Source organism: Lepidochelys olivacea (assembly GCF_965140295.1).
Source record: "Lepidochelys olivacea isolate rLepOli2 genome assembly, chromosome: 2".
NCBI classification, from domain to species: domain Eukaryota; kingdom Metazoa; phylum Chordata; order Testudines; family Cheloniidae; genus Lepidochelys; species Lepidochelys olivacea.
Window position 1 is genome coordinate 185,158,647 of NC_140412.1, and position 21,655 is coordinate 185,180,301.

General features: G+C 43.2%; 1 protein-coding gene across 1 annotated transcript in view; it reads right to left on the bottom strand.

Moving 5' to 3' along the window:
* STAC (SH3 and cysteine rich domain) overlaps window positions 1-21,655 on the bottom strand; it is a 112,452-nt gene that overhangs the window by 16,020 nt on the left and 74,777 nt on the right. The window contains exons 5-8 of the mRNA XM_084620785.1: window positions 20,844-20,959; window positions 12,788-12,869; window positions 8,905-8,969; window positions 20-108 (exon numbers count right to left, since the gene is read on the bottom strand). Of these exons, the coding sequence (XP_084476911.1) occupies window positions 20-108; window positions 8,905-8,969; window positions 12,788-12,869; window positions 20,844-20,959 (352 nt within the window). The remainder of the gene's footprint in view (window positions 1-19; window positions 109-8,904; window positions 8,970-12,787; window positions 12,870-20,843; window positions 20,960-21,655) is intronic.

The window sequence follows — 21,655 nt, forward strand, 5'->3', positions numbered from 1 at the left end:
AAATATGACAGCACTTTACCTCATCTCCAAGTCTTCGTTCTCTTGTGGTACAAATTTGTACAAGGCAACGTAGGCGTGCATTTGTGATGTGTCTTTATAAACAGGCCCCTTTAAGGGGAAGAAAAAAAAAAACATAAGAAAACCTGTAAGTTGCTGGCTGCCTGAATTGCCATGTCCTGGACAGAGATGGGTCTGAGATGTAATATTTGGCTCCAGATCTGAACTTTTTTAAAATCTGGGGCCTTTCAATCCAGGATTTTCGTTCATCCCATTAAAGACATAGGGACAAGAGTCACAGCTGGCTCTAAATCAAAGAAACGTTTACATTATAGGAGGGTATTAGGGGATAAACATGACTTCTGAAGTTTGCAACAATTAGATCCTCTAGAACCACAGGTTCAAGTTCTTGCAGAGCTGACTCAGCTTTTCATCCTCCAGAAACAGATAAAGAGTGCTTTGTGCAGTTTACTATTTGTGCATATTTTGAGTGAGATCTTAAAAAAACCCATGCTCTCCGCTGTATGTTAAGGGCTGCATGCTATGTGCCTGGCAGTTTTTTACTGTCATATAGAATCATAAAAATATAGGGCTAGAAGGGACCTCAAGAAGTCATCAAGTCCAGCCCTCTGCGCTGAGGCAGGACCAAGTAAACCTCGACCCATCCCTGACAGGTGTTTGTCCAACCAGTTCTCAAAAACTCCAATGTTGGGGATTCCACAACCCCCCTTGAAAGAACAGGAAGCTTTTCCAAATAGTTAACCTAAAGCTCCCATGCTGTAGATTAAGCCAATTACTTCCTTCAATAAACATGGAAAACAATTGATCAGAGTCCTCTTTATAACAGCCCTTAACATATTTGAAGACTACTATTGGGACTCCCACCAGTTTTGTTTTTCTTTTCTCAAGACTAAACAGTTTTTTAACCTTTCCTCATAGGTCAGGTTTTCTGTACTTTTATGATTTTTGTTACTCTCCTCTGAATTCTCTCCAATTTATCCACATCTTTGTTGTGCCCAGAACTGGACACAGTACTCAGCTCTGGCCTCACCAGGGCTGAGTAAAGCAGGACAATTACCTCCTGAGTCTTACATACAACACTCCTGTTCTTACACCCTGAAAATATTAGCCTGTTTTGCAACTGTAGCACATTGTTGACTCATATTCAAGTTGTGATCCACTGTAACAATCAGATCCTTTACTCTAGTACTACCACTTAGCCAGCTATTTCCCATTTTGTAGTCGTGGATTTGATTTTTCCTTCCTAAATGAAGTACTGTGCACTTATCTTTACTGAACTTTATCTTGTTGAACTCAGACCAATTCTACATTTTGTCAAGGTCCTTTTGAATTTTAATCTTGCCCTCCGAAGTGCTTGCAACCCCTCCCAGTTTGGTGTCATCTACAAATTTTATAAGCAAATTATCTACTCCATTATGCAAGTTATTAATGAAATCACTAGATACACCCTCCCACTATGACAGTGAACCATTAATAGCTACTATTTGAATACTGTTTTCCAACCAGTTGTGCACCCACCTTGTTGTAAATTCATCTAGACCACATTTCCCTAGTTTGCTTATGAGAATGTCATGTGGGACTGTATCAAAATCAAGATATATCACATCTATTGCTTTCTTTCTATCCATTAGGACTGTCATCCTGTCAAAGAAGGAAGTTAGGTTGGTTTGGCATGATTTGTTCTTGACAAATACATGCTAGTTGCTCCTTATAACTCTATTATCCTCTAAGTGTTTACAAATTGCTTATTTAATAATTTGTTCCAGTATCTTTCCAGGTATTGAAGTTAGACTGACAGGTCTATAATTCCTGGGGTCCTCTTTGTTCCCGTGTTTAAAGATAGGTACTATATTTGCCATTCTCCAGTAGTCTAGGAACTCACCTGTCCTCCATGAATTCTTGAATATAATTGGAAATAGTTCTCAGATTGCTTCAGCTAGTTCCTTAAGTACCCTAGGGTGAATTTCATCACACCTTGCTGACTTGAATAATCTAAATGTTCTTGAACCTGTACGTCTCTATTTTGGCTTGTGTTCCTTCCCCTTTCTTGTTCATATTAATTAGCTGGTCACCATTAGCCTTTTTAATGAAGACCGAAGCAAAATAGGCATTAAACACCACTGCCTTCTTAATATCATCAGTTATAAGTGCTCCTTCCCTTCTAAGTATAGTACCTATGCTTTTCTTTGTCTTTCTCTTGATTTTAATGTATTTAAAGAATCTCTTCTCATTCCCTTTTATGTTTCTTGCTAGGTATAACTCATTTTGTGCCTTAGCCCTGGTCTACATTACACGTTTAGGTTGAATTTAGCAGTGTTAGATCGATTTAACCCTGCACCCGTCCACACGACCAAGCCTGTTTTGTCGACTTAAAGGGCTCTTAAAATTTATTTCTGTACTCCTCCCCAACGAGGGGATTAGCGCTAAAATTGACATCGCTGGGTCGAATTTGGGGGTACTGTGGATGCAATTCGACAGTATTGGCCTCCAGGAGCTATCCCAGAGTGCTCCATTGTGACCACTCTGGACAGCACTATCAACTCAGATGCACTGGCCAGGTAGACAGGAAAAGCCTTGTGAACTTTTGAATGTCATTTCCTGTTTGGCCAGCGTGGCAAGCTGATCAGCAGAGGTGACCATGCAGAGCTCATCAGTACAGGTGACCATGGAGTCCCAGAATCGCAAAAGAGCGCCAACATGGACCAAACAGGAGGTACTGGATCTGATCGCTGCATGGGGAGATGAATCTGTGCTATCAGAACTTCGTTCCAAAAGACAAAATGCCAAATATATTTGAAAAAATCTCGCATGCCGCTTCTATGATGAGCTGCATGCAATTCTAGGGGGCGCCTCTACAACTACCCCACCCCTGTACGTGGACTCCTGCCAGGGAGTCTCACGCAATGGGGATGAGGATTTTTGGGACAAGGAAGATGATGATGAGGAGGAGGTTGAAGATAGCGCACAGCACGCAAGCAGAGAAACCGTTCTCCCCGACAGCCAGGAACTGTTTATCACCCTGGAGACAATACCCTCTCAACCCAGGCTCCTGGACCTTGAAGGCAGAGAAGGCACCTCTTGTGAGTGTACATTTGTAAATATAATACACGGTTTAAAAGCAAGCATTTAATGATTAATTTGCCCTGAAGACTTGGGATGCATTCGCGGCCAGTACAGCTACTGGAAAATTCTGTTAACGTGTCTGGGGATGGAGCGGAAATCCTCCAGGGACATCTCCATGAAGCTCTCCTGGAGGTACTCCCAAAGCCTTTGCAAAAGATTTCTGGGGAGGGCAGCCTTATTGCATCCTCCATGGTAGGACACTTTACCATGGCAGGCCAGCAGCACGTAGTCTAGAATCATTGCATAAGAAAGCATGGCAGCGTATGGTCCTGGTGTTTGCTGGCATTCAAGCAACATCCGTTCTTTATCTCTGTGTTATCCTCAGGAGAGTGATATTATTCATGGTCACCTGGTTGAAATAGGGTGCTTTTCTTAAGGGGACATTCAGAGGTGCCCGTTCCTGCTGGGCTGTGTGCCTGTGGCTGAAAAGAAATAATCCCCGCTGTTAGCCACGCGGTGGGGGTGGGATGAGGGGGTGTGAAGCAATCTTCCCAGAGAATTGGGTGTGTGGGGGGGTTTAGTTGGGTTTGTGCTGCATGTTAACCCGAAAACCACAGCCCCTCCTTTTAAATGGCCAACCCAATGGGTGCTTGGTATGGGAAATGAGGGTGCTGCTATTTGAAACCATTTCCACATATTATGAAGGTTAAAGAAGCCAAAAGACTGTGGCTTACCATGGCTGTCTGCAAGCCGAAATCTGTTGCCCAGCCCTGCATGTGTGATCTCTCACACCAACTGGCAGGCCCTCAATGTAAGAGGCAAAATATGACCTTGTAAAGAAAGCACATGTGCTATGTAATGTTAACAGCTTGGTTCACCATGAAAGAGTCTACCTATTGTTCTCTAAAATGTGTCTTTTTAAATACTACTCTCCCTTTTTTTCCTCCCGCAGCTGCAAATGTTTCAACGCTCCCCCTATCATCTCTGTCCCAGAGGCTAGTGCAGATAAGGTGGAGAAAAAAATGCAATCGCAATGAAATGTTCTCTGAGCGCATGCAGTCCTCCCACACTGAAACAGCCCAGCAGAATGTGAGGAGGCAGACAATGTCAGAGTCCAGGAAAGCATAAAATGAACGCGAGGACAGGAGAGACACATGTGAGGATAGATGGCTGGAGCAAGAGGAGCGGTGGTGGCAGTGTGATGAGAGGAGGCAGGAAGCAATGCTGAGGCTACTGGAGGATCAAACTGATATGCTCCGGCGTATGGTTGAGGTACAGGAAAGGCAGCAGGAGCACTGACTGCCGCTGCAGCCCCTGTGTAACCAACCGTCCTCCTCCCCAAGTTCCATAGCCTCCACACCCAGATGCCCAAGAATGCAGGTTGGGGGGGCCCTCCGGGCACCCAACCACTCCACTCCAGAGGACTGCCCAAGCAACAGAAGACTGGCATTCAATAAGTTTTGAAGTGCAGTGTGGCCTTGTCCTTCCCTCCTCCCCCAACCCACCTAGTACTTCCCTCCTCCTCCACCCCTCCTGGGCTACCGTGGCAGTTATCCCCCTATTTGTGTGACGAATTAATAAAGAATGCATGAATTTGAAACAACAATGACTTTATTGCCTCTGCAAGTGGTGATCGAAGGGGGGAGGGGAGGGCGGCTGGCTTACAGGGAAGCAGAGTGAACCAAGGGGGTGGGTTTTCATCAAGGAGAAACAAACAGAACTGTCACACTGTAACCTGGCCAGACATGAAACTGGTTTTCAAAGCTTCTCTGATGCGCAGCCCACCCTGCTGTGCTCTTCTAACCACCCTGGTGTTGGGCTGCGCGTAATCAGCGGCCAGGCGATTTGCCTCAACCTCCCACCCCGCCATAAATGTCTTCCCTTTTCTCTCACAGATATTGTGGAGCACACAGCAAGCAGTAATAACAATGGGAATATTGGTTTTGCTGAGGTCTAACTGAGTCAGTAAACTGCGCCAGCGTGCTTTTAAACATCCAAATGCACATTCTACCACCATTCTGCACTTGCTCAGCCTATAGTTGAACAGCTCCTGACTACCGTCCAGGGTGTCTGTGTATGGCTTCATGAGCTATGGCATTAAGGGGTAGGCTGGGTCCCCAAGGATAACTGTAGGCATTTCAACATCCCCAACGGTTATTTTCTGGTCTGGAAAGTAAGCCCATTGCTGCAGCCATTCAGACAGACCAGAGTTCCTGAAGATGCAAGCGTCATGTACCTTTCCCAGCCATCCCACGTTGATGTTGGTGAAACATGTCTTGTGATCCACCAGTGCTTGCAGCACCATTGAAAAGTACCCCTTGCAGTTTATATACTGGCTGCCTTGGTGCTCCGGTCCAAAGATAGGGATATGTGTTCCGTCTATCGCCCCACCACAGTTAGGGAATCCCATTGCACCAAAGCCATCCACTATGACCTGCACATTTCCTAGAGTCATTACCCTTGATAGCAGCAGGTCAGTGATTGCACTGGTTACTTGGATCACAGCAGCCCCCACAGTAGATTTGCCCACTCCAAATTGATTCCTGACTGACCGGTAGGTGTCTGGCGTTGCAAGATTCCAGAGGGCTATCGCCATTCGCTTGTGAGGGCTGTGCTGTGAGGACTACTCTTATCTTGGTATTCTTGTGCTTCAGGGCAGGGGAAAGCAAGTCACAAAGTTCCATGAAAGTGCTCTTACGCCTGCAAAAGTTTCGCAGCCACTGGGAATCATCCCAGACCTGCAACACTATCTGTGCTTGTTTCCCGGGCCCAGAATCGGCATTCAACAGCATGAACCTGCCCCATTATCACCATGATGTCCAAATTACCAGGGCCCGTGCTTCGAGAGAAGTCTGTGTCCAGGTCCTCATCACTCTCGTCACCGCGCTGCCGTCGCCTCCTCACCTGCTTTTGCAGGTTCTGGTCCTGCACATGCTGCAGGATAATGCGCGAGGTGTTTACAGTGCTCATAACTGCCACGGTGATCTGAGCGGTCTCCATGCTTGCTGTGCTATGGCGTCTGCAGGAGAGCAGAGTGGCAGCAGAAGCGGTTGCGTTCCGTCATTCGATGACGATGGTTTGCAGCCTTACTGCACCGTCCGCTGCCAGCAGCACCCAGGACACAACAGTGGCGGCTGAGCTGAGCGGGCTGCATGCTTGCCATGGTATGGTGTCTGCGCGGAAAAAAGGCGTGAAATGATTGTCTGCTGTTGCTCTCACAGAGGGAGGGGTGACTGACAACATGTACCCAAAACCACCGACGACAATGTTTTTACCCTATCAGGCATTGGGAGCTCAATCCAGGATTCCAATGGGTGGCGGAGACTGCGGGAACTGTGGGATAGCTACTGTCATAAATATAAAGGGAAGGGTAAACCTCTTTGAAATCCCTCCTGCCAGGGGAAAGCTCCTCTCACCTGTAAAGGGTTAAGAAGCTAAAGGTAACCTCGCTGGCACCTGACCAAAATGACCAATGAGGAGACAAGATACTTTCAAAAGCTGGGAGGAGGGAGAGAAACAAAGGGTCTCTGTCTGTCTATATGCTGTTTCTGCCGAGGATAGACCAGGAATGGAGTCTTAGAACTTTTAGTAAGTAATCTAGCTAGGTACATGTTAGATTATGATTTCTTTAAATGGCTGAGAAAAGAATTGTGCTGAATAGAATAACTATTTCTGTCTGTGTATCTTTTTGTAACTTAAGTTTTTGCCTAGAGGGGTTCTCTATGTTTTGAATCTAATTACCCTGTAAGGTATCTACCATCCTGATTTTACAGAGGGGATTTCTTTACTTCTATTTACTCCCATTTCTATTAAAAGTCTTCTTGTAAGAAAACTGAATGCTTTTTCATTGTTCTCAGATCCAAGGGTTTGGGTCTGTGGTCACCTATGCAAATTGGTGAGGCTTTTTACCAAACCTTGTCCAGGAAGTGGGGTGCAAGGTTTTGGGAAGTATTTGGGGGGAAAGACGTTTCCAAACAGCTCTTCCCCAGTAACCAGTATTTGTTTGGTGGTGGTAGCGGCCAATCCAAGGACAAAGGGTGGAATATTTTGTACCTTGGGGAAGTTTTGACCTAAGCTGGTAAAGATAAGCTTAGGAGGTTTTCATGCAGGTCCCCACATCTGTACCCTAGCGTTCAGAGTGGGGGAGGAACCTTGACAGCTACCCACAGTGCAATGCTCTGAAAGTCGACGCTAGCCTCGGTACTGTGGACACACTCTGCCAACTTAACGCACTTAGTGGAATCGACCGTATAAAATCGCTTCCTAAAAAAATCGACTTCTATAAATTTGACCTAATTTCGTAGTGTAGACATTAGTCTCTCTGATTTTGTCCCTATATACATGTGCTGTTCTTTTATACTCCTCCTTAGCAATTTGTCCATGTTTCCACTTTTTGTAGCATTCCTTTTTGATTTTCAGGTCATTGAAGAGCTCCTGATGGAGTCATATTGGTCTCTTATTATTCCTCTTATCTTTCCCTTGCATCAGGATAGTTTACAGTTCTCTTTAATACTGTCTTCTTGAGAATCTGTCAGCCCTCCTGAACTCCTTTCCCCCTTAGATAAGGTCCTATGAGAAGAGAATCTCTCCATTCTCTGAGTTTGTTAATATCTTCTTATTTGAAGTCCATTGCCCTTATTCTGCTGTTCCCATTCCTTCTTTTCTTTAGAATTGTGAAATCTATAATTTCATGGTTACTTTCACCCAAATTGCCCACTTCAGATTCACTACCAATTCCTCTCTGTTGCTCAGAATCAAATCTAAAATGGCTGTCCTCCTGGTTCCTTCCTCTACTTTCTGAAATAAAAAGATGTCTCCAATGCAATCCAAGCACTTATTGGAAAATTTGTGTTTTGCCAGTTTATTTTTCTAACAGATGTCTGGGTAAAGTCCTCCCATTACTACCAGGTCTTTTGTTTTGGATATTTCTGTTATTTGTTCTTGAAATGCTTCATCCACCTCCTTGTCCTGATTTGGTGGTCTATAATGGACTCCTATCATGATGTCACCCCTATTTTTTTTTTTACCCTTTTGATCAGACCATTTTCAGCTGGTCTGCCTCTTACCTCCTCCTGGACTATAGAATAGGTGTATATATTCTTGATGTATAATGCAACACTTCCTTCCTTTTTATCCTGCCTGTCCTTTCTTAAGCCATAATTTAGCTTATGGACTAATACTTTCAGTTCTTTCTGTTTATTCCCCACACTCCTTGCATTTATGTAGAGACATCTAAAATGTTGAGCAGATTCCTCCACTGATTTCCTTGTTATTGCTCCTATGGCCCAACTGTAATTTTCCGTGTCTCCTCTCCAGCCTCCTTCCCCGCCAACATCTAGCCCTCTGTTAAAGTCACCTTTTTTATACGACGGGTATAAAGAGCTAGCCTGTGCTGATCATGCACAATGCTGAGTAAGGTGGTACATAACCATGAAAGCCAGAGCTCAAGGAAGGACTGGGCACTTTCCCACCTCAGGAAGGTTTGCCCAGTGTGCTCAGTGAGGGAGACCACTCCTTGCATTCCTTCTCTCCATATATGCCCTCACACAAGGGCCAAGGACAATTTGGCCAAAAGAAACTGCAAAAAGACCAAGATCCTTTTCAAATGATGTCAGACTCTGGATTGTGCAGCACCATTTTTATGCTGTCACAGCTGTTAGACTGCTCCATTGTAATCACATTCACATTGCTCTGGCTCACCTGTCATGATGCTTGTGTTGACCAGGCCAATTTATAATACTCACCCAAGCGTGTTTCTGTAAAAACAAGCCCCTTAAATCAATTAACATTTTCACTATACCCTCACTAAATCTTGGCCCATACCAGGGAGTTTATCCTTTTTGATTCTTCTCCAAAGTCTTCTGTTCCATTTTCTGAGTAGGTAAACACTGAAATAAAACAAAACACATGACATTTTAGGGACAGGTGAAGGCAATTCACCTCCCGAGGCCCACCTTATATCTCTCTCCCCTAATCCTCCCTTTCTAATTTTCACTACCGCTCTCAGTAATGTCCTTCTTTTATTAATCAGTCATTTTGTATTGCAGTAGCACTTATATGCCGCAACCAAGTCAGGGGCCCCATTGTGCTAAGCACTGTACAAAGAAGTAGCACAAGATAGTCCCTGCTTGAAGAATTAACAATCAGAACACACAAAATAAAAGATGGGAAGGGATACAGGAGAATTGCCCAAGGTCATGTAGCAGGTCAGAGGCGGAGTTGGGAATCGAGCCCAGGTCTCTTGATTCCCAGGCCAATGAGATTCTGGCAGCCTTACTCACACTGTGTAACACCTCACTTTGTGGGTAACTCCACTGAAATCAATGGGTCTACTCAAGCTGAAAGGTCCCACTCAGGGTTAATAAGGGTATCAGAATTTAGCTTAATCTACTGTAATTGTTTCATTAGCTGATTTATAACATGCTTCAGGTGCCTTCCCTGCTAACATCAATTGCTTTATTACACTGACTATGTTCCTTCTTCACTCTCTAAGAACAGTTTCCTAATTTTTAGAGAATGGTGTCCCCTACTTTTGGACAAAGCCCATCCATGATTTTAGTAGATGGAACCCATCAACTGTTCTGGGCCTAAGTCACTTTTCTAAGAGTTTAGTCCCAGTATTGGATTACATTTGTTGTTAGAAAAATAAGAAATACATGACAGAAGTCTCCAAAAGCAGTCCAAGCCAGTGATTGTTCTATGTATTGTTGTCTCCCTTCTCTGTGATTTAGTTTCATACTTTCAGAATAATAAAAGCCAAGAAGCCAGTGCACTCCTGCTGAATCTCTCTCTGCCTCCCCAGTGACATAGCAAGAAAAGGTCAGTAAGGTAATATCTGTTTTTGGGCCAACTTCTGTTGGTGAGAGAGACAAGCTTTTGAGTTCACACAGAGCTCTTCAGTTCTGGAGAAGAGCTCTGTGTAAGTTCAAAAGCTTGTCTCTGTCACCAACAGAAGTTGGTCCAATAACAGAAAGGATGAGTGAGGTAATATCTATCTAGACTTACATCATTCATAATGTGAAAAAGCTTTACAAAATTTTAGAGTGCATTTCTGACCTGAAAAGTCGACTGACTAAATATAACTTTTTTGTTCATCAGATTGGCTACCTCTGTGTATTCAGGGTAATTTCTGATTTCTCCATTCAGAAAAATAAAATCTTACTACTATTTTTTACTCTGGTCAGCAATGCAGAATCAGCTGAGTGCGTGAGCATGGTTCTATTTCCGGTGCATTGACAGAACTGAACACTAAGTGTGCTCCTTCCTGGAGATTGTTTCCTATACCTGAATCAGGTACATCTACACACACTCACTGATGGCAATGGGACTGCACAGATGTCTTTTACAGAATAATTTGGCTTGCAGAACTTTTATTACTGGTAATAATGCATGCAAAGTAATTAGCCCAATTGACTGGTGGAGACCAGGGTGAGTTTACAGAGTTGGCGGTTAGAAAATCCATCTTTTTATTTGTAAACTAAGCACACTTGATATTGTTATGCTTTAGCACTGTAGAGAATTAATTTCCCCTTGAAATTATTGCAATTAATCTATAGAAATGAATAAACCAGCCCATGTTTGCTGTGTCTCCTAGACTTCTCCATAGTGTGTTCCTCTTGCTGTTTCCCTATTGCATAAACCCTATTGCATAAACTGACACAAATCTGCATTTTTCTAAAACATTCCTTGAGGAAGGCTGGGAAAAATAAAACACATGGGGCCTGATTCATTGCTGTGTTACTCTAGCTTTATGGTGTAGTAACATCATTTAGAATCACTGAAGTTATTATCCCTTGTAAAGCGGGAGCAATGCAATGGTGAATAACACCCCAAGAATATTTTTAAATGAGTTCATTAAACTTTTAATCTTTGTTTAACTCATGCTCTTTGAATATTACTGGGAGACATGTAAAAGTAAAGGTCATAGCAACTATGGGGTTCATCTCTACACAAACCAGAAATCCATCTGTTTGCCCTTGCAGCCGTAGGAAAACCATGTGAGAACTCTGACAGCATGAAAAGGGTCTTGGCATTTCCATCATTAGCACAAAAAACACAGACAGTTTATTAAAATCCACCAAGAGGAAATATTTGGAGCAATTGCTGCATAATTTATACACTAGGCCTCTGAAGGATGGATCGAAAAAGAAAGTTGATGCCGATCAAAGGAATCATTAATGTGCTGAGGAAGTTATTTGGAGGTTTGGCACATGCTGAGTTCTTTAAACTGATCTATTTGAGCAAGTTTCTTGAGGCCTCTAAGTCATGCAGATCCCATAGAAAAGTTTCTTACAGGCTCCAAAAAAAAAAAAAAAAAAAAGGAGGTAAGTGATGAAAAAAAAGCAATCTGAAAACCTTAGGGGAAAAATGAAACTCAGGTAGAATGGATTCTTTCCAACTGGCCAGGTTGAGTTACAGTTCCAAGTGCTCAAGTGAGGTGGAAAATCCCCCCTCAGCATGTAACCCACCCATCAGGAGGAGGTGGGTGCCACTGATTGGTGGGCCACATGCTGAGAGGGAGGAAAAGGACTGAAACCAGAGATGTGAAATGAAAGGGTCGGAATGAGGAGCAGGGAGAAGTCTGGGAAGGAGGTAAAATGGGAGGTGGGGGTGGGAAAGGACAACTACATTTGACACCTGACCACTGTAAAACTTACTAGCCATATGCCAAAACCAATGGGGGATCTGCACTGTGGAGGAGGTGGATGTTGGGGTTCAAAGAAGAGAGGTCCATTCGCTGTGCTTGTGTTTCCCTCGGATTCAGCCAGTCTGCCCCTGCCTGAAGTTTGGGAATACTAATTCTTCTTGGTGGTATCGGTGAGCCTCGGTGCAACAACTCCTCCACTCCTGGCTTATAGGGTTACTGGGTGCCCCGAAGTTCTTTCTACACACAATCTTTCTATTGCCAGGACTGAACTGGAGCCCAATGGACACTGCAATTTCACAACTCAGTGTTCCAAGCTCCTGGCTAAGACTCCGTCACTGCACGCACGGAAGTCTTCATCACTGGGCTGCCAGTGATGGAGTTACCTCATAACAGTTACAACAGTACAAGAACATTACATTCAGATTCAAAAAGAGGACAAAGCATTTGGACTATTAGTGTTATTTATGATTTGTACTACAGTAGCACCAAAAGGCCACATCTGAGATCAAGACCCATTGTGCTGGGCCTGGTATGGAACACATGTAACAGACTCTCTCTGCCCTGATGAGCTAATAGTCTAAGTAGACGAGACAGACAAAAGGGTGGGAGGAGAGGAAGTATCATCATCCCCATTTTACAGGTGGGAAATTGAGGAGAACAGACATTAAATGACCAGCCTAAAGTCTCACAAAACATACAGGAAGTCTGTACCAGAGGCATGGACTGAACCCAGATGTGCTGAGTGCCTGTCCACTGTCACCTAAATCTGGTCATAGTGGGTATGGAAAATCAGTCCCCACAGGCCATTAGGAGCCAAGTAAATATGCAACACTGGTAAAGAGACCTTCCCAGACTCCTGTTCCCAACCCCTTGGCCAAAACTCTTCCTTAACTCAATAAACGAATAAACTCCCTTAAGGACATAAGAAAGGTCCACATTGGGCCAAATTCATCCCTCATGGATTCCACTTGTGTGGGCCAAGGTAGTGGAATAATTACACCAGTCATTTAGAAGAATATTTTTGTGCATCTGAAAATACTAGATGGTTCCAGAACTCACCACTGTTGCTGCGTTTCCTGTTTATATCAAACATGCTTCCTGAACCATCTGCTTCCTCAGGAACTTCTGCCAGGTCTGAAGTCTATGAAGAAAGAGAGGATGAATGGGACAAAATAAGGAAGAAAGTGGATAATGAGGTGAAATAAAATCACACAGGAGCATTAAGTGAAAGCAGCAGCTTGGTGTTTTGAGAGTGGAGGGAGTCAACATGAAGAGATTTGCTGATAACATGATATCCAACGGGGCAGTTCAAATTCTTAATGGGAAGCAGCAGGAAACCCAAATGAATGCCAGTTCTAGTATACAACAGATTTCTGGACAGCAGAAGAAGTTGGGGTTTAGGAGTTAATAAAAAAAGGTTGGTATCTGTACAGAGTAGCTATTTTTTGGTGCTTGTAAATCTTTATTTGCAGTTACACTTCATAACACTATAACAATTCATTAACCATTTATTAAAACATATATAATTCATTTATTAAGGTTTTAGAAACAGTTTAGAAACATATCCTTAAGAGGAAGTCTGACCTTAATTTCTCCAATTTGCTATGGAAGAAAGCTCAGGAGCGTGAAAGACCTACTGAAATTAGTCACATAATCACTGCACCTAATTTCTTCACTGGTATAATTAAAAAATTGAAAGCTAAATACCTTTGTTACACTTATTTTATGTATTGGTTGTACTGCAGTAGTGCCTAGAGGCTCCAATCAGGATTAGTGCCCCCATGGTACTAGGTGTTGTACAAACATAGAGGACAATCCAGTGCCAGGCTTCAAAAGTATATAGTCTAAGGGCCAGAGTCAGATATCATTACTTGTGTTGAGTAGCACCTTTCTGCATGGGTAGCTACATTAGGAGCTACTCTAGGATGCTACATTAGGAGCTACTCTACTTCTGCATGGGTAGCTACATTAGGAGCTACATAAGGAGCTACTCTAGATAAAGTCATCAGAATCTGACCCTCTGAACCTTCAGATTCTGAGTTCAACATGCTCATCTACTTTGGGGATTATTTTTAAAACATCTCTATAAACTCAGGAGTTTTCTGATGCATTTTCTAGTCTGAAAACCTATTTCCTTTTGTATATTCCTAAGGTTTGTTTATTTCTTGATAACATCTTTTTAAAGTGCTTTTGAGGATTTCATCCTACCATTTAATTTCTTCATGATACGGTGTAATTATACTTTACACACAAGTAAACTAACTGCTTTGCAAGCCTACGCTTGGGACACAAGAAGAAAAGACAAAAAATGTGCTCCAGCTAGCTTTAAAGCTCACCATCAATGATGTGGCTTTCTTCAACAATTTTCTAAATCTTGTTTTCTGTCACATGTTTATAGCAAAGCTGCTCGCTCATAGACTTTAAGGGCAGAAGGTACCGTTGTGATCATCTAGTCTGACCTCCTGCACATTGCAGGCCACAGAATCTCTCACCCCCATCTGTAGTAGAACCATAATCTCTGGCTGAGTTACTGAAGATCTCAAATAATGATTTAAAGACTTCAAGTTACAGAGAATCCAACATTTACTTTAGTTCAAACCAGCAGGTGACCCGGGCCCCAGGCTATAGAAGAAGGCAACAAGCACCGAAGGTCTTTGCCAATCTGACCAGGGGAAAAATTCCTTCCAAATATGGCAATCAGTTAGACCCTGAGCATGTGGGCAAGACCCACCAGCCAGACACCTGGAAAAGAATTAGCTATAGTAACTGAGAGCCCTCCTCATTGAGTGTCTGGTCTCTAGCTGCTGGGGCTACTTGCTACAGCAATCGCACATGGGCCACATTCCATTGTAGGCAGTCTCATCATGCCACCCTCTCCATAAAACCTATCAAGCTCAGTCTTGAAGACTACTAGGTTTTTTTGCCTCCACTGCTCCCCTAGGGAGGCTGTTCCAGAACTTCACTCCTCTGATGGTTAGAAACCTTCAACTAATTTCAAGTCTAAACTTGTTGATGGTCAGTTTATAGCCATTTGTTCTTGTGTCAACATTGGCCCACAACAAATAACTCCTTTCCCACCCTGGTATTTATCCCTCTGATCTATTTATAGAGAGCAATTGTATCTCCCCTCAGTCTTTGTTTGGTTAGGCTAAACAAGTCAAGCTCCTTGAGTCTCCTTTCATAAGGTAGGTTTTTCCATTCCTTTGATCATCCTAGTAGCCCTTTTCTGCACTTGTTCCAGTTTGAATAAATCTTTCTTAAACATGGGAGACCACAATTGCACATAGTATTGCAGATGAGGTCTCATCAGTGCCTTGTATAATGGCAATAACACTTCCCTGTCTCTACCAGAAATACCTTGCCTGATACATCCTAAGATTTCATTAGCCTTTTTCACCTTGGCAGCTCATAGTCATCCTGTGATCAACCAATACACCCAGAGCTTTCTCCTCCTCTGTCACTTCCAACTGTTACATCCCCAGTTTATAGCACAAATTCTATACTTACCTACATGCCTCCAGTTTCCATCCAGGACACACCACACAATCCATTGTCTACAGCCACGCTCTAAGATACAACCGCATTTGCTCCAATCCCTCAGACAGAGACAAACACCTACACGATCTCTATCAAGCATTCTTACAACTACAGTATCCACCTGCTGAAGTGAAAAACAGATTGACAGAGCTAGAAGAGTACCCAGAAGTCACCTACTGCAGGACAGGCCCAACAAAGAACATAACAGAACACCACTAGCTGGCACCTTTAGCCCCCAACTAAAACCTCTCCAACGCATCATCAAGGATCTACAACCTATCCTGAAAAATGATCCCTCACTCTCACAGATCTTGGGAGACAGACCAGTCCTCGCTTACAGACAGCTCCCCAACCTGAAGCAAATACTCTCCAGCAACCACACACCACACAACAAAAAAACTAATCCAGGAACCTATCCTTGCAACAAAGCCTGATGCCAACTCTGTCCACATATTTATTCAAGTGGCACCATCAGAGGACCTAATCACATTAGCCACGTCATCAGGGGCTCGTTCACCTACACATCTACAAATATGATATATGCCATCATGTGCCAGCAATGCCCCTCTGCCATGTACATTGGCCAATCCGGACAGTCTCTACACAAAAGAATAAATGGACACAAATCTGACATCAGGAATCATAACATTCAAAAACCAGTAGGAGAACACTTCAACTTCTCTGGCCACTTAGTAAAAGATTTAAGGGTGGCAATTTTTCAACAGAAAAAATTCAAAAACAGACTCCAACGAGAAACTGTTGAGCTTGAATTAATATGCAAATTAGATACCATTAACTTGGGTTTGAATAGAGACTGAGAGTGGCTGGGTCATTACACATATTGAATCTATTTCCCCATGTTAAGTCTCCTCACCCCTTCTTGTCAACTGTCTAAATGGGCCATCTTGATTATCACAACAGAAGATTTTTTCTCCTGCTGATATAGCTCATCTTAACTAATTAGCCTCTTACAGTTTGTATGGCAACTTCCACCTTCTCTGTATCTATATATCTCTTCTTACTATATGTTCCATTCTATGCATCCGATGAAGTGGGCTGTAGCAACAAGGCAGTAGGCCTTGAAGTGGGCTGCAGGCAACAAGGGCACACTGAGTCAGCAGTGTGCCCTTGTTGCCAAGAAGGCCAATGGTATTTTAGGATGTATAAGTAGGGGCATAGCGAGCAGATCGAGGGACGTGATCGTTCCCCTCTATTCGACATTGGTGAGGCCTCATCTGGAGTACTGTGTCCAGTTTTGGGCCCCACACTACAAGAAGGATGTGGATAAATTGGAGAGAGTCCAGCGAAGGGCAACAAAAATGATTAGGGGTCTAGAACACATGACTTATGAGGAGAGGCTGAGGGAGCTGGGATTGTTTAGCCTGCAGAAGAGAAGAATGAGGGGGGATTTGATAGCTGCTTTCAACTACCTGAAAGGGGGTTCCAAAGAGGATGGCTCTAGACTGTTCTCAATGGTAGCAGATGACAGAACGAGGAGTAATGGTCTCAAGTTGCAGTGGGGGAGGTTTAGATTGGATATTAGGAAAAACTTTTTCACTAAGAGGGTGGTGAAACACTGGAATGCGTTACCTAGGGAGGTGGTAGAATCTCCTTCCTTAGAGGTTTTTAAGGTCAGGCTTGACAAAGCCCTGGCTGGGATGATTTAACTGGGAATTGGTCCTGCTTCGAGCAGGGGGTTGGACTAGATGACCTTCAGGGGTCCCTTCCAACCCTGAGATTCTATGATTCTATGAAAAGCTTATGCTCTAATAAATTTGTTAGTCTCTAATATGTCACAAGTACTCCTGTTCTTTTTGCAGATACAGACTAACACTACTCTGAAACCTGGCTACTACTCTGAAACCTGCCACAAATTCTTGTTAGTCCTTAAGTTCATGACCTTGCACTTTACACTATTAAATTTCAACCCATTTCTATTACTCCAGTTTTCAAGGTCATCCATCTCTTTTTGTATGATATTCTGTTCCTTCTCATTATTGGCAATACCTCCCAACTTTTGCAATTCACAAATTTTATTAGCACACTCCCACTTTTTGTGCCAAGGTCGTGAATGAAAATGTTAAAGGTTTAAATGCTTGAAAGATGAAAAATGAAATTTGTTTTCCTGTAAATATATTCCACCTTTATACACACATTAATTGTTATTGCAGGGTTGCTTATAAATGTAAGGCTGTTGGCACTGATCTGTTAGAGCAAAAAACCAACCGACCAACCAACCCAACAGCATTAAAACATGTGCCTGGAATAAAAGTTATTTGGACTTTACAAACATACCAAATAAAATAAACCAGATAATGAATTAATTGACTTTTATAGTGCCTTTTTAATGGCAGCTGTATAACAAAACATATAAGGCTGGGTTAGCCATAATGTCTGAGTCAAATCACAACGTGATTAATTCCATTTGGCTTTGCTAAATTTCTCAGCACTTTCAGTTGGACACAGTATTTTCGTCACTTCTTTTCCTGAACTGTTGTTTAGAGCTACTTTGCTCTGTCAGTCCCCAACTCAGGAACACATCCTTAGCTATGGGAGTTAACAGGGAGCTGGTGGGACTGAAAATCATTTTATCTTGTCTCCCTTGCCAACACCCTGCCCTCCTGTTTGTCCCATCCACCTCTTATGGCTTGTCTTTTAAACTGTAAGCATTTCTGGGCAGGAGCTGTCAGTTATTATATATTTTTACTGTGCCTTACACAATGGGGTCCCAACCTGGTTGAGGCCTTTAGGCTCTATCGCAATATAAATGTTAAGTGATAAGAATACTGTGTAAAGTGGGGCAAACTATGGGGAATGTCACAGGCTGAACATGGACTTCCTAGCTCTTAGGTGGAAAACAGACATCGTTGAAAGAAATCCCAGATCACAGTTATTTTTCAACAGTTTGCAAAGGCTGGATCCCTGGATTTCCCACCAACTAGCTTCAAGACTTAACCTTCAGCAAATGTAACCCTTCATTTTGGCGCATTCAACACCAGACTCCTGCATCTCTGTAATGATTAAAAAGCCTTTGGCTCCATACACTGACAGTGTTGCACCTGAGGTGAGAATATCCTGCTATAATGAAATGTTTTGCTGAATATTGTGTCAGTGCCATAACAATCTCTGCATTATGGGCCTGATCCAGAGCCCACTGAAGTTAGTGTGTGTCTTTCCACTGACATCAATGAGTTTTGGATCAGGCCCTATAGGACAAATACTCTCACTTTGAAATACAAAGCCTCACTCCGAAAGAATTGATCCATCAAACCCTGAAGGAAGACTGGTGCCAAGTTTACATTACCTCAAACAATTTCCCCATATAAATATGCGCTAGAGGATTACATTTTGAGGGAAGCAGTGAAGTGATAGGTGCTCAGTTCGGAGCATATGCCTACCTTCCATTTATGGTCATTCAAGAAACCAGGCCAAAATCACCTAGAGGGACATGCAGATTCTAGATGTTATTGTGACATTGGTCTCAATAAGGTCATAAAAGCTGTATTCCTTCCTGCTTTGCATCTATTACCCACTTCACTGTAGCATAATCACAGCTGGCACATTGGGCAAACCAGGCACATCATTCACAACCTCCACTGTGATTGTAATGAAACAACAGCTCAGGGATGTGGGATGGAAGGACCAACAGTGAAGAAGTTAAGTTTCTGTAACTGCTTACCCATTGCTGACTCAGAATTTAACTGTGAGAAGTTAGGGTTTCCCATGTCTGTCTCTCTGTCTTATGCTTTTCTATATTATCTAACCACTGACGTGTGCTACATTTAGTCACAATCTGACTCCCTGGGAGAATAGCCCATGACAAAAGGGCATTCTGTACTTTACACCCACTCCCCATCTTGTTATGATCAAAAGTCCAGGGCAAGCTGATAATGCATCTGTGTTTTCTACACCTGAGTAATCATTCATAATTTAACATAATGCTTTATTGATTTAACAGGTAATAATTACATTTGTAGAACTCCTGTTCCAGTATAAATTAAATAAGCCAAAGAAAGAGCTGTAATCACAAACCGTGAAAGGTTTTAGAACTGGTTTTGGAATTAAAAAAAGGCGGAAAATTACTAAGTTTCTTTTAAAAGAGAAAACACTGGATGAGGGGCATGTCCTTTACTAACTCCTGTGCAGCTTTTACTTAGGAATTGTAAGTCTCTGGTTTCAATTTCTCTGTGCTTGCCTTTCTGAGTTAAATTAATGTCTGTTTAAAAGGCCATCTGTACCATTTAAGGCCCTGATTCAACACAGCAATTAAGCACCTGTTTAGGTCCCAATGAAATAATGGCTTAAGTGCTGTGCTGAACAGGGATGGATTGAAGCACCAGTTTAACATTAAGCAAGTGTTTAAGTGCTGAGCTGAATTGGGGCCTGAGTCCTATAGGCACTTTCTTGCAGTGATGAATTTCACTCTAAGGCAGAAGTTCCCTTTTCAAGTGCAGACAACACTGTAACAGAGAGATTGTCTGTTGACCACCTCCCTTCTCATTCATGATGGAGAATCACTCCCCCGCCTATGCCTCTCCCCCAGGCCCATGTAATGTATTGTTTCCAGCCATCTTTAATGAAATAAGGACCCAAGCTAGCACCATGTGATCAGCCAGGGCTTAAATTCAGCTGGAGCCCTCGGGAGCAGAGCTCCAGTAAATATTTTTAAACCTGTGGGAGCCTTGGCACCTCCCCAAAGGGCTAAAGCCCTGAGCCCAAGCGCCTCCCTATGGGGCTAATGCCCTGCAGCTGAAGCCTGGAGCCCCAAATTGTTGGGGGGAGGTGCGGGGAGCTCTGGGAAATAGTCTCTGAGAATTTAAGTCCTGCAGCCAACTATTCCTAGACTACTACTACTATCTAGGTCCTGAATTTCAGAGATGCCAATCACCTGCAATTTCCACTGAATTCAGTTAGAGTTGTGGGCATTCAGGACCCCTGAAAAAACAGCCTTCTGCTGCTTCAGTCATGGACTGGCCGACATGCTCAGGAATGAAAATGAGGGGATGTAAGGTGCTACCTTAATCACCTGCACGGTCTACCCAGATCAGGGATCCCAGTGCCATTGGGCAGCTACTCCCTCTCCTCTGCACATGGGCAAAGAGTGGGTGGAGGCAGAATTCAGTACCTGTTCTGCCCCTAGAACAGTGTGACTATACATTGCCTGCTAGTCATAGCTAGTTGCAAGATACCAATGGCTTTTTTAAAGCCGGTGCTGTGCCCATGCAAGTCACTTTTCAAATTTAAACAGTTTTGCTTATTTTAGGTTTTTACTTCCCCTCCTCTCCCTCCCAAATGATTCTAGCCTACGTGGTTTGTTGAATTTCAGCATTTTCAGATCAAAGTGAAACAGGAATGCTCACCTGTTCAACGTCTATTTTTCCTTCTTTTTAAGGGTTAGTTACAAGATGTTCACAAACTGGGTTTACAAAAAAGAATTTATAGGCCCTTTTCTAGTCTGGAATGTATTTTTTTTAATAGCCTGAAATTTGGACTTTCTGATGGAAACTAACACAACTATTGTGTATGGATGTGCTGTGATCCTGCAAAAGGAAAAGGGAAGATAAAACAGAAGAATTACAGAGTTCCGTTTGGGTGAATCAGATCCACTTCCAGAGCTGCCCCTCTTGGTCTTCTGTGCTAAGGAGGTTCCAAATCGGAGGGTTTCATACACGGGGTCGACTTTGTTGCCACAAGCTGCAACAGAAGAGGCAAAACAGAGATAAACACGTGAAAGAAAGTACCCATCATTATGTCTCCTTCACTTAGAGACTTAACTGCCCATCCGTCATTCCACTCATTCCTTGCTCCCAACCTTCCTATTGACTGAGCCGCCCCTAATCCTCTCCCATTGCAACTAAAATCACCTCATTTGTGAGAAACTACATGATCTACACCCATTCCCACTGTCCCACAGCCTCTCCCTTCTCCCACTTAGGATAAGTCTACACTGCAATTGGGATGGCATGTGTAGGCATCTCCATATTAGCTTTGATTGAGCCAGCTTGCTATAAGTAACAGTATAGGCGTGGTGGCCTGGACTAGCTGCTCCAATTCATATCTGGGGTCCCAGGTGGGCCTGTATTTGGGCAGTTAGCCTGTGCCACTGCCTGTACCGATGCAATTTCCCTGCTATTTTTAGCAAGCCAGCATGAGTATGCCAATGTGCGCTGCAGTTGCATCGCCTATTGCGGTGTAGACATACCCTTAGGCCATCCATCTCACTCGTAGATTCCTTTTCTCTGCTTTCTTGATCCCTCCCACACACACACACACTCTACGACTGGCTCTTACTTCCTTTGCAAGAGAGAGATGGGCCTTATCTCAACATCCAGCAAATTCTGGCCTTTGTTTTGAATGGAAGATATTTATAATATATGGTAAAAGGACAAA